At 48.6% G+C, this 13,067-nt stretch overlaps 1 protein-coding gene across 4 annotated transcripts in view; it reads right to left on the reverse strand.

Annotated features, from left to right (window-relative positions):
• The window catches only part of LOC105485020 (glutamyl-tRNA synthetase 2, mitochondrial), a 46,030-nt gene that overhangs the window by 30,806 nt on the left and 2,157 nt on the right, over positions 1 to 13,067 (reverse strand). For 3 of the 4 annotated variants that reach the window (XR_011616351.1, XM_011747177.3, XM_011747176.3), the window contains exons 2-3: positions 11,022 to 11,177; positions 2,245 to 2,434 (exon numbers count right to left, since the gene is read on the reverse strand). Coding sequence is in view for 3 of the 4 variants with exons in the window: in XM_011747177.3 (XP_011745479.2) it covers positions 2,245 to 2,434; positions 11,022 to 11,177 (346 nt within the window). In the remaining variant the exon portion in view is untranslated. Of the gene's footprint in view, positions 1 to 2,244; positions 2,435 to 7,151; positions 9,051 to 11,021; positions 11,178 to 13,067 lie in introns of those variants that run through there. The other variant, XM_071084240.1, reaches the window with a different exon arrangement.

Genomic DNA, 13,067 nt, shown 5'->3' on the forward strand with positions numbered 1-13,067 from the left:
CTTGAGCCACCGCGCCCGGCCTGAGAGTTCTTTCAATATATGTCTTTATGGACCTTTTTTTTTTTTTGAGACAGCTTCCCTCTGTCACCCAGGCTGCAGTACAATGGCACAATCTCAGCTCACTGCAACCTCCACCTTCTGGGTTCATGTGATTCTAGTACCTCAACCTCCAAGGTAGCTAGGATTACAGGCATGCACCACGAAGCTCAGCTAATTTTTTTCTGAGACGGAGTCTCGCTCTGTCACCTAGGCTGGAGTGCAATGGCACGATCTCGGCTCACTGCAACCTTCACTCTCCAGGTTCAAGCTATTATCCTGCCTCAGCCTCCCAAGTAGCTGGGATTACAGGCACCCGCCATCATGCCCAGCTAATTTTTGTATTTTTGTAGAGATGGGGTTTCACCATATTGGCCAGGCTGGTCTTGAACTCCTGACCTCAGGTGATCTGCCCACCTCAGCCTCCCAATGTACTGGGATTACAGGCGTGAGCTATCACTCCAGGCCTAATTTTTGTATTTTTAGTAGAGATGGGGTTTCACCACGTTGGCCAGGCTGGTCTCGAACTCCTGACCTCAAATGATCTGCCTGCCTCCGCCTCCCAAAGTGCTGGGATTACAGGCATGAGCCACCACACCCAGCCCTTTGTGGACCTTTTGTTTTTCTTTTATTTTTTTTGTGGGGACAGAGTCTTGCTCTGTCACCCAGGCTGGAGTGCAGTGGTGCACTCTCAGCTCACTGCAACCTCCACCTGGGTTCAAATGATTCTCCTGCCTCAGCCTCTTGAGCAGCTGGGACTACAGGCATACCACCATGCCCAGCTAATTTTTGTATTTTTAGTAGAGACGGGGTTTCATTACATTGGCCAGGCTGATCCTGAACTCCTGACCTCATGATCCACCCACCTCAGCCTCCCAAAGTGCTGGGATTACAGGCGTGAGCCACCATGTCCGCCCTGTGGACCTTTTAAATATAGAACATTTTGCCCATTCAAAATAACAAGTAATTAAAATTACTTTACACATTACATTCTGAGACCCAATGTGTCAGGCAGCTTCTAACATGGCCCCCAGTCATTCTCGCCTTCTGGTGTTTCTGTCCTTGTGTAGTCCCCTCCCCTTGTGTGTGGGCTGGGCCTAGTGACTTCTGTCTAATGAACAAAAATAATGCCAAGTATGTCTAATCTGAAATGCTACAATGGTCCAGGTACAGTGGTTCATGCCTGCAATCCCAGCACTTTGGGAGGCTGAGGTGGGAAGACTGCTTGAGTTCAGGAGTTTGAAAACAGCCTGGGCAACATGACAAAATCCCATCTCTATTAAAAACACAAAAATGAGCCAGTTGTGGCGGCACGCGACTGTAGTCTCAGCTACACAGGAGGCTGAGGCAGAATTGCTTGAAGCTGGGAGGCAGAGGTTGCAGTAAGCCAAGATGGCACCACTGCACTCCAGCCTGGGCAACAGAGTGAGACTCTGTCTCCAAAAAAAAAAAAAAAAAGGCCACAACTGATCCGATATTTGAAATCTTTTGAGTGCTGACATGATGCCATAAGTAGAAAATTGACCACCCAAACACATGTGACAGGCTACAGTCAAAATAGTCAAAACTTTGTTTCATGCACAAAATTATTTAAAATATTGCCTAAAATCACCTTCAGCCTGTGTATAAGGTACATGAAACATAAAAGAATCTCATGTTTAGACTTGGGTCCCATCCCCAAGGTATCTCATATCTATGCAGATATCTCAATATGCAAAAAATCCAAAATCCAAAACACTTCTGGTCCCCGGCATTCCAGATAAGGAATACACAGCCTCTAAAAGTGGTGAGCTTTTACCACAACTAGGTGGACTCCAGCTTGTACCTGCTCACTCTCTCCTCGGCTGGCTTTGAGGAATGCTGGCTGCCATGCTGTGAGCTGCCCTATGGAGAGGCCCACACGGCAAAGAACTGATGTCTCCAGGCAACAGCTAGCGAGGACCTGAGGCTGGCCAATAGCCTTATGAGAGGAGACGGAAGTAGATCCTCCCCAAGCTAAGCCTTAAGAGAACCCCAGGACTGGCTAGGACCTGTAGTTGCTTGTGGCTTTGAGAATCCCTGAGCCAAAGGAACTGGTGAGGCCACACTCAGATGCCTGACCCAAAGAAACTGAGAGATAATACACATTTAAGGAAATTTCTTATGCAGCACCAGGTAACAAACACACCCAATGTCGGTGAGGCATATGCAACAAGTTGGGGTTCTTACCGGGGCATCTGGTGGTTCCGCAAGGCCTCCTTCTTCAGGAGCTCCAGTCGCTGGGGTGAGCAGAAACAGGGATAAGCAGCTCCGGTCTTCAGCAGCGCCTCTGTGGCCTGGGCGTACAGTTCCAATCGCTGAGATTGCTGATAGGGCCCAGCAGGACCACCCCGGCGGGGACTCTCATCAGGGGGGATGCCTGGAACACAGGCCATAATGACAGCTAAGGTGCACACAGCACTTGTTCCCAGGCATTGCTCTAAGTGCTTTATGCATATATTAAAGCTTTAATCCTTATAACAATCCATAAGGTTGGCATGAGTACAATGTCCCCCCCGACTTTTCTATTTGAGGCAGAGTTTCACTCTTGTTGCTCAGGCTAGAGTGCAGTGGCGTGATCTCAGCTCACGGCAACCTCCGCCTCCTGGGTTCAAGCAATTCTCCTACCTCAGCCTCCTGAGTAGCTGGGATTACAGGCATGTGCCACCATGCCTGGCTAATTTTTGTATTTTTAATAGAGATGGAGTTTCTCCATGTTGGTCAGGCTGGTCTTGAACTCCCGACCTCAGGTGATCCGCCCACCTCGGCCTCCCAAAGTGCTGGGATTACAGGTGAGCCACCGCTCCCAGCCCTACCCCCCCGCCGACCCCCCTTCTTTTTGAGGCAGAGTCTCGCTCTGTTGCCCAGACTGGAGTGCAGTGGTACAATCTTGGCTCACATGAACCTCCACCTCCCAAGTTCAAGCAAATCTCCTGCCTTAGCCACCAGAATAGCTGGGATTACAAGCATGTGCCACCTCACCCAGCTAATTTTTGTATTTTTAGCAGAGACAGGGTTTCACCACATTGGCCAGGCTGGTCTTGAACTCCCGACCTCAGGTGATCCACCCACCTCAGCCTCTCAAAGTGCTCGGATTATAGGTGTGAGCCACTGCACCCGGCCCAATGTCCCTTTTGGAGATGAAAAGTTAAAACACAGAGGTAAAGCACTGAAAGTTGCATGGGCTCGTGGACTAAGGAGCAAACAGAGGTGTAGGGCTCCGAAGTCCACACCCCCAATTGTATGTCCTCTCAATCCATTGCTTCCCTGGAGAGGGAGAAACAAGCCCAGGCCTGGGAACAGCTGACTTAGGAGAAAAAAATTGTGGTTCAGAGAACAGCCCATCAGGCCCTGGTTGGACTCCTGGTTCTGCCACTTAGTAGTTGTGACAAGGGATCCCAAGGTGCTACCAATGTGTGAGTACCAGGGTGCTGAGTGCCATAAAAGACACTTTTGGCTGGGTGCGGTGGTTCACGCCTGTAATCCCATCACTTCGGGAGGCCGAGGCAGGCGGATCATGAGGTCAGGAGATCGAGACCATCCTGCCTAACACGGTGAAACCCCGTCTCTACTAAAAATACAAAAAATTAGCCAGGCGTGGTGGTGGGCATCTGTAGTCCCAGCTACTTGGGAGGCTGAGGCAGGAGAATGGCGTGAAGCCGGGAGGCGGAGCTTGCAGTGAGCCGAGATTGCACCACTGCACTCCAGCCTGGGTGACAGAGCAAGACTCTGTCTCAGAAAAAAAAAAAAAGACACTTTTCCCTGAAGCCTCAAACCCACCCTAGCAGGTAGGTGCAGTTATTTCCCCATTCTGTAAGGAGGACACTGAGGCACAGAGGTGCTTTGTCACCTGGCCGAGTAGAAGGGGCACGATCAGCTTCAAACCCAGACTAATGGGCACCGGAGCCAACACTCAACCACTCATCACACTGCTGTTTGTGGTACTTAGCCTTTCTTTTTCTAAGAGATGGGGTCGCACTCTATCACACAGCTGAAGTGCAGTGCTGTGATCATAGCACACTGCAGACTTGAACTTCCAGGCTCAAGCCACCCTACCGCCTCGGCCTCCCGAGTAGCTAGGACTACGGGTGCACATTACCACATCTGGCTAATTTTTTAGTAGAAAGCGAGTCTTGCTGTGTCACTCAGGCTAGGGTGCAGTAGTGCAATCATAGCTCACTACAGTATCCAATTTCTAGGCTCGAGTGATCCTTCCACCTCAGCCTCTCAAGTAGCTGGGATTATAGGCATATGCCACCATGCCCAGCTAGACTTAGTCTTTCTAAGCCTCAGTTTCCTGTTTTGAAAAGTGGAGCTAGCAGCCTCCTGTGCAGAGGGAACTGTGAGAATAAATGTGTCAGAGCTTACAAGTGCTTAGCCCAGTGGTGTATATTTAGGACAGTTTCAATATATGCTATAGACTAAATACGATCTACTGTAAGCCAAACTCCCAATCCAAAGTCCAATTCCCTCTGGTTACGTAGGATAAATTTCATTATGAATGCTTTCAGGAGAGGGCACAGGGACACGAGAACTGGAAGATGGTGTTTCTGCCCTCAAAGAGCTTTCAAATGAATTGGGAAAATAAGGACATTGTTCACCCTGCTACCCTCAATGCTAACACAAACTGAGCTGAGTGTGCCTGGGTTCAAATGTACCAGACAGCTCAGACACCTTGGGAAGTCATCTTTCTGGGCTCTGGGTACTCATTTGTCAAAGAATGAAATAAGTAGTAACTTTCTCATGAGGATCATCATGAGACTAGAATACGACGATGTAAGTAAAGTACTCATCATGTGGCCTGTGCTCAGTGCTCTCTATGCTTTGGTATTTATTTATTTATTTGAGACAGGGTCTCACTCTGTTGCCCAGGCTGGAGTGCAGTGGCATGATCTCAGCTCACTGAAGCCTCAACCTTTCAGGCTCACGCAATCCTCCCACCTCAGATTCCCAAGTAGCTGAGACTACAGGTACATGCCACCAGGCCTGGCTAACTTTTTTTAAGTTTTCTACAGAGACAAGGTCTGCCTATGTTGCCCAGGCTGGTCTCAAACTCCTGGGCTCAAGTGATCCTCCTGCCTCAGCGTCCCAGTGCTGGAATTACAGGCATGAGCCACGGCACCCAGCCAGCTGTGATTATCATGTTACTTGGCTCCCTCTCACAGGACCTCCATTTCTTCATTTGTCAGAAAGGAGGGCTGAATCGGGTAAATTTGGGGGGGTCCCTTCTTGATCTAATGCTAAACAAGTCTCTTTAATGTGGTATCTTGGAATGCCCCAGGGTTTAAGAGGGACTCCCCTAGGAGAACGGAAAACCTGTTAATTTAAAAACTGGCAAGTAAATGTTCATAGAGTTTTATTCGACAGCCAAAAACCAGAGGTAACCAAAATGTTCATCCACTAGTGATGAATAAACAAAACGTAGTATATCCATACAATGAATATTATTTGGCTATAAAAAGAAACGAAGCACTGACAGACCACAGATGAGCTTATGGTAAGTGAAGGAAGCCAGTCACAGAAGGACAAATGTTGTATGATCTCATTCACATGAAACGTCCAGAAGAGGCAAATCCATGGAAGCAGAAAGAGATTGGTAGTCGGAAGGCATAAAGAGATTGATAGTTGCCAGGCGGTAGGAGAGGGTAGAATGGAGAGTGACTGCTAATAAGGAAGAGTTTCTTTTAGGGGTGATGGAAACGTTCTGGAATTAGTGGTGATGGTCGCACAACACAGTGAATACATTGAAAACCACTGAACTGTACACTTTGATATGATAAATTTCATATTATGGGAATTATATGTCATTTTTTTTCTTCCCCCACAACAGAGTCTAGCTCTGTCACCCAGGCTGGAGTGCAGTGGCACAATCTCGGCTCACTGCAACCTCCAACACCCGGTTCAAGCAATTCTCCTGCCTCAGCCTCCCGAGTAGCTGGGATTACAAGCATGCGCCACCAACCACGCCCAACTAGTTTTTGTATTTTTACTAGAGACGGGTTTCACCATGTTGGCCAGGCTGGTCTCGAACTCCCGACCTTGTGATCCACCTGCTCTGGCCTCCCAAAGTGCTGGGAGAGCCACCCCAGGTGAGAGCCAGGCGAGAGCCACTGTGCCTGGCTTATATGTCAATTTTTTTTTTCTTTTTTGAGACAGAGTCTCGCTCTGTCGCCCAGGCTGGAGAGCAGTGGCCAGATCTCAGCTCACTGCAAGCTCCGCCTCCCGGGTTTATGCCATTCTCCTGCCTCAGCCTCCCTAGTAGCTGGGACTACAGGTACCTGCCACCTCGCCCAGCTAGTTTTTTGTACTTTTTTAGTAGAGACGGGGTTTCACTGTGTTCGCCAGGATGGTCTCGATCTCCTGACCTCATGATCCGCCCATCTCGGCCTCCTAAAGTGCTGAGATTACAGGCTTGGTATGTCAATTTTTTAAAAAGGCCGGGCATGCTGGGTCATACCTGTAATCCCAGGACTTTGGGAGGCCGAGGTAGGTGGCTCATTTGAACCCAGGAGTTCAAAACCACCATCTAGACGGTGAAACACCGCCTCTAAAAAAATAATAATAGCCGGGCGTGGTGGCTCACATCTGTAATCCCAGCACTTTGGGAGGCTGAGGCAGGCGGATCGCGAGGTCAGGAGATCGAGACCATCCGGACCAACATGGTGAAACCCCGTCTCTACGAAAAATACAACAACAAAATTAGCCGGGTGTGGTGGTGGGCGCCTGTAGTCCCAGCTACTCAGGAGGCTGAGGCAGGAGAATGGCGTGAACCTGGGAGGTGGAGCTTGCAATGAGCCGAGATGGCGCCACTGCACTCCAGCCGGGGCGACAGAGCAACTCCATCTCAATCAATCAATCAATAAAATGAAAAACATAAGAAAAGAAAGAACGACTCCCAAAGCAAGGTGCTCTAGAAGTCAGCCACCACAGGGTGCCTGAATACCTGTCCTCTGCCTCGACAAAATACCAGGGTGGGGGACAAGGTCTGGGTTGCAAGCCTCATTCTCACAATGATGCTGCCACAGGAGTTCCAGGAGGGTGGGGCCCAGCACCATCAGCGCTGGTCATCACTGTATCCCTCATGCCTGGCATGGTACCTGATAAGTAGCAGATCCTCCGTGAAAGTGAAGCCTTCATCTCGGTCTGTGAAGCACCAGGTAATGTGGCTCCTGGAAAGCCTTCTTTTTTTTTTTTTTTGAGACAGCGTCTCACTCTGTCACTTCAGGCTGGAGTGTAATGGCATGACTGACAGGAGACAGACGAATTCCTATGCAGTCACGGACAATCCCTGGTGAAATCTGACCTCTAAGCCAAAGACAGCCCAAAGCCTGAAAACCAAACTGTCAGTTCAGGATAGAGTCCATGACTGGAGTGAGAACTTCTTTCTCTGTCTCACCCACTCTCTCTTGATTGGTTCCTTCTGGATGATATGTCTTAACCAACTGAATGGTTCTTTTTCCAAGACCACTCATGGACCAATCGGCAGGCACTCCCCCACTCTAAGCCCATAAAAACACCAGACTCAGCCTCACAGATGGCTACCACTTTCAGGGCCCACTCTCGCAGTGGAGAGTTTCCCTTCTGTCACTCAGTAAAATTCTTCTCTGCCGTACTCACTCTACAGTACCTGCACACCTCTTCCTCTTGGTTGCAGGACAAGAACCCAAAACTCGCCAAGCTGCGGGTGATGGGAATAAAAGAGCTGTAACACAGTCCCACTCACTGGACTAGGGAGAAAGAGAGCTGTAACATGCTCCAGCTCACCGGACTATGGGAGAGAGCTGTAACATGCTCCTACTCAAAGGACTGAGGGAGAAAGAGAGCTGTAACATGCTCCTGCTCACCAAGCTAAAGGAGTGAAGAGCTGAGACAGTGCTGGGGGCTCGGACCTGGGGGCTCGGACTTCAGGATTCCCCAAACAAGAGCCGTAACACCCCTTGGAGCTCCACAACTGCTGGCATCTCCCAAGTTTTTGGGTGCCACCATGTTCCCCTCATCTAGATGCCGGCACCCAACAAAGAAGCCACCCAGTGGCACATCCAGTCCAGCCATGGGCCGAGTGTGGGGCCACAGCAGGTGTGGGATCCAAGTGGGCATGAGCCAAGTGCGGCCTGCTGGGCCAAGTGGGCCCAGAAGGCCCAAGCAAGGCCCGACAGAGGTGACGGCAGCTGCAGAGATTTCTGGCTGGCAAAGTGGCACTGAAGGAATCCTGTAACATGATCACAGCTTACAACCTCAACTTCCCCAGGCTCAGGTGATGCTCCCACCTCAGCCTCCCAAGTAGCTGGGACTATAGGAGTACACCACTACCTCCGGATAATTTTTTATAGAGACAAGGTCTCACTACGTGGCCCAGGTTGGTCTTGGACTCCTGAGTCCAAGTGATCCTCTCTCCTTGGCCTCCCAAAGTGCTGGGATTCCAGGCAGGAACCCCTGTGCCCGGCCTGGCAAGCCTTCTATCCTCACATCCCTGGTCATTCTGCTCACTATGGTTAGACTAAGCTGGTTTTTTTGATGCTCCTCAAATACATCCAGAACTTTCTTTCCATGGGGCCTCTGCATTGGCTATTCTTTTTGCTTTGAACATCTTCCCCCAGGTCACCACGGGGCTGCCTCCTCACTTCATGCAGGTCTCTGCTCCAGCGTCACCTCCTAAGAGGAGACCACCCTATCTACAAGGGCATCCCTCGCCCCAGTTTCTAAGCCTGTTACTCTTTTCTCCATACTGGTTATTATCATTTAATATCCTATGAAGAATGAATTAGGAGCCAGGAGTGATGGTTCATGACCGTGATGCCAGCACTTTGGGAGGCCGAGGCAGGAGAATTACTTGAGGTCAGGGGTTCAACAGCAGCCTGGGTAACATAGCGAGACCCGATCTCTACAAAAACATAAATTAATAAAATTAGCCGGGCGTGGTGGCACACAGCTATAGTTCCAGCTACCCAGGAGGCTAAGGTGAGAGGATCCCTTGAGCTCAGGAATTTGAGATTACAGTGAGCTGTGTTTGAACCACCGCACTCTAGCCTGGGCAACAGAATAAGACTTTGTTTGTTAAAAAAATTTTAAAAAAGAGAAATAACTAATCCACTTATCTGTCTTTCCCCTTGTCACTGAGCACAGGGTTTTTTTTGTTTTTTTTTTTTTTGAGACGGAGTCTCGCTCTGTTGCCTAGGCTGGAGTGCAGTGGCGTGATCTAGGCTCACTGCAAGCTCTGCCTCCCAGGTTTACGCCATTCTCCTGCTTCAGCCTCCCGAGTAGCTGGGACTACAGGTGCCTGCCACCACGCCTGGCTGGTTTTTTGTATTTTTAGTAGAGATGGCGTTTCAGCATGTTAGCCAGGATGGTCTCAATCTCCTGACCTTGTGATCCGCCTGCTTTGGCCTCCCAAAGTGCTGAGATTACAGGATTATAGGTGTAAGCCACCGCATACGGACTTTTTTTTTATTTTTATTTTTTTAAGACAGTCTCACTCTGTCACCCAGGCTGGAGCACGGCGGCGCGATCTCAGTTCACTGCAACCTCTGCCTCCTGGGTTCAAGCAATTCTTGTGCCTCGGCCTCCCAAGTAGCTGGAAATACAGGCATACCATACCATACCAGCTAATTTTTGTATTTTTAGTAAAGATGGGGTTTTTGCCATATTGGCCAGGCTGGCCTCGAACTCCTGACCTCAAGTGATTAACATGTCTTGGCTTCCCAAAGTGCTGGGATTACAGGCACGAGCCACCGTACCTGGCCATGTGCAGGGTCTTTGTTAAATGTCTCTAACACCTAGAATGGTCCCTTGATCACAGTATCTGATCTTGTATAGAATCCTTTATTCAACGGACCTTGACTGAACACCTGCTAAAGCCTTTTACAATAAAAGATATGAAATCATTTTGTACTCTTTAGGAATCCAGAGTCTAGTGAGTAATTTATCTGAGATTGGAACACACATCTCAAAACAGTCTTGGGATTTTTCTTTTTTCTTTTCAATCTCTAGACTAGCAAAGTCTTGGTATTTTTCCTTGGGAATCTCCCCTTTTCTAGTCACACCTGTCCATATAGGTAGACAACTGTCAACCCAGGAAAAGGAAACACACTCCTCTTTGTTCTCCCTAACCTTAGCTGTCCTCAGGATTAAACTTCCCACAAGATCAACTTCAGAAGCTGTACGTGTTTTGTGTGGCTTATACAATGTGGTTAAAAAAAAATCTGAGCCCAGATTTAATAACGGTAAGTATTCATCCAGAAAAACTATTTCTGGCTCTTGTTGGAACTCAGAAGACTGGACAAGCTGGGCCAGCGTTCCTGCATAGGTACAAGGAGCTGGAGCTCAGAGGCACTCCCTCCTCTGGATGAGATGTGGTTTCCACAGCTCAGCACCAGCCCAGCTCCTCCAATTCCCACTTGGTCTGTGTTTCCTGCCTGGCCCCTGTAGGGAATGGACTTGAGATTCTGAGGTGAAAATAGGAATCTCAAAACAGCCTTGTCAGTGGCTCACACCTGTTATCCCAGCTCTTTGGGAGGCTGTAGCAAGAGGATTGCTTGAGCCCAGGAGTCTGAGAATAGCTTGGGCAACACAGTGAGATCTCATCTTTACAAAAAAATAAAAAACTAAAAATTAGCCAGGGGTGGTGGTGCGTGCCTGTAGTCCCATCTACTTGGGAGGCTAAGGTGGGAGGATCACTTGAGCCCAGGTCAAGTCTACAATAAGCTATGATTGTGCCATGGAACTCTAGCCAACAGAATGAGACCCTGACTCTAAAAAATTAAAAAATAAAGAAACCAGTCTTGGAGCTGTGTTTCAGAGAGCTGCAGCATTTTTTTCAGGTGGCATCTGCCACCCCGGGCAGTACAAACACAGTTATTTCTCCAGAAACTCCTCATTTTCCACCCTGAGCTCCATGAGAAGACCCACAAGCTCCTTTTCCTGCTTCCTGTTCCTCCCCTGCAGAAAGATCCTTTCTCTGCCAGGCTCACCTGCCCACTCCAGCATGTCCTCAATATTCTCCGCTGCCCCAGGCACAAAGCGAGTCTGATCTGTGTCCTCCAGCCTCAGGATGAAGCTCCCCTGGTACTTCTTAGCAAAGATGTAGTTGTACAGGGCAGTGCGGAGGCCACCCAGGTGCAAGAAGCCTGGAGAAGAGAACAGCTCAGATAAGACAGGGAAGATGAGCTAATAGGCCTCAGCAAGGGGCAAGTAAGCACTACTGTGACAGAATGTTGCAATAAATTTCAAAGACCAGCAGGACACACTGGCTCACGCCTGTAATCCTATCACTTTGGGAGGCCAAAGCCAGGGGGATCACTTGAGCCCAGGAGGTTTTTGTAGGTTTTTTAAGACAGAGTCTCGCTCTATCACCCAGGCTGGAGTGCAGTGGCACAATCTTGGCTCACTGCAACCTCTGCCTCTTGGGTTTAGGCAATTCTCATGCCCAGTCTCCCAAGTAGCTGGGACTACAGGTGCGTGCCACCACACCCAGCTAATGTTTGTATTTTTGGTAGAGACAGGCGTTCACCATGTTGGCCAGGCTGGTCTTGAACTCCTGACCTCAAGTGATCCCCCAGTCTTGGCCTCCCAAGTGCTGGGATCCACCAACCGCATCCACCACTCTATTTTGATATTTGTCTCAAGGCCAAGTTTTGCCTGAAAGAGAAGCGGGGTTATTCATTGAGGCCGTATCACGTACATTTAACTTACAGAAATTCAGTGATGTGTGCTGGGAAAAAAATTAATTACAAACGAACTAGAAATTTAAAATACTGTACAATCACACTGTGGGCCAGGTGCAGTGGTACAGTCATGGCTCACTGCAGCCTCAACCTCTCAGGCTCAATCAATCCTCCCACGTCAGCCTCCTGAGTAGCTGGAACTACAAGTGTATGCCACCACGCCTGGCTAATATTTGTACTTTTTTTTTTCTAGAGGCAAGGTTTCACTATGTTGCCCAGGCTGGTCTCGAACTCCTGGGCTCAAGCAATCCTTCCACCTCAACCTGCCAAAGTGCTGGGATTACCGGCATGAGCCACCACACCTTGCCAAGATTTTCACCCTAATTGCTGGCTTTACACACTAACCAACAGTAGCGTTTGATTCCACTATATTTGTCTTTATCACTTTAAACCCATAAGATTTTCCTTTTTCATCATTCCTGTCTGAAAACTGAAAGTTAAGTTTTTCCAGGGTTGTCATTACCTCTTACCCTACCTTCTTTGGTCCAGCCCACAGCCCTAAGTCTCCACAACGAGCTCATCTACATTTACAGGTAAAAGAGGCAGCAGAGGAGAGGAAAAGCTCTTCTGGGACCAGGCCGACCCTGCTTCAACACTGATGTGTGTAACCTTTGGATAGTTACTGCAAGGACACCAGAAAACCAGTGGTATTCAGTGGCACTGGGTCCCAAGAGTCCCCAGGACAAAAGAAGGACCCAGCTGCTAGAAACAAAGCCTCTTACGTTAAGCACACCTGGAGTCAAATTCTGCATCCACCATTTATTAGGTGCTACCCCTTTGGAAGGAACTCAGCTTTTATGAGCTTCTATTTCCTCAACTGTCAGAGGGATTAAGAGCAAAAAAATAAGAATTTTCCTCATTATAGGGTTGCTCTCAGGTCTAAATGCTGACCAAAGTAAACCCTCAAATAATTTCAGCTACTGTAATGATCTGTGCCTGGTAATTCTTTTATCTGTTTATAGTCAAAAGCCTTTCCCACATGGGCTTTTCCCGCAAATGAGCAAGAAAATAAAAATTATAATCATCATAATAGAGGACATTTATTAAGTGTCTTCTGGGTGCACTAGACCTTGCTAATTGGTTCAGCTGCATGAGCTTAACCCCATAAGACAGACACTATTAGCCCTGTTTTCACAAATAGTAAAAGTGAGGCTCAGATTCATTAAATAATTTGCACATCTAGGCCGGGTGCGGTGGCTCACACCTGTAATCCCAGCACTTTCGGAGGCTAAGGCAGGTAGATCACTTGAGCTCAGGAGTTCGAGACCAGCCTGGACAACATGGCAAAACCCC

This window comes from Macaca nemestrina, chromosome 18, assembly GCF_043159975.1.
Source record: "Macaca nemestrina isolate mMacNem1 chromosome 18, mMacNem.hap1, whole genome shotgun sequence".
NCBI lineage: Eukaryota > Metazoa > Chordata > Mammalia > Primates > Cercopithecidae > Macaca > Macaca nemestrina.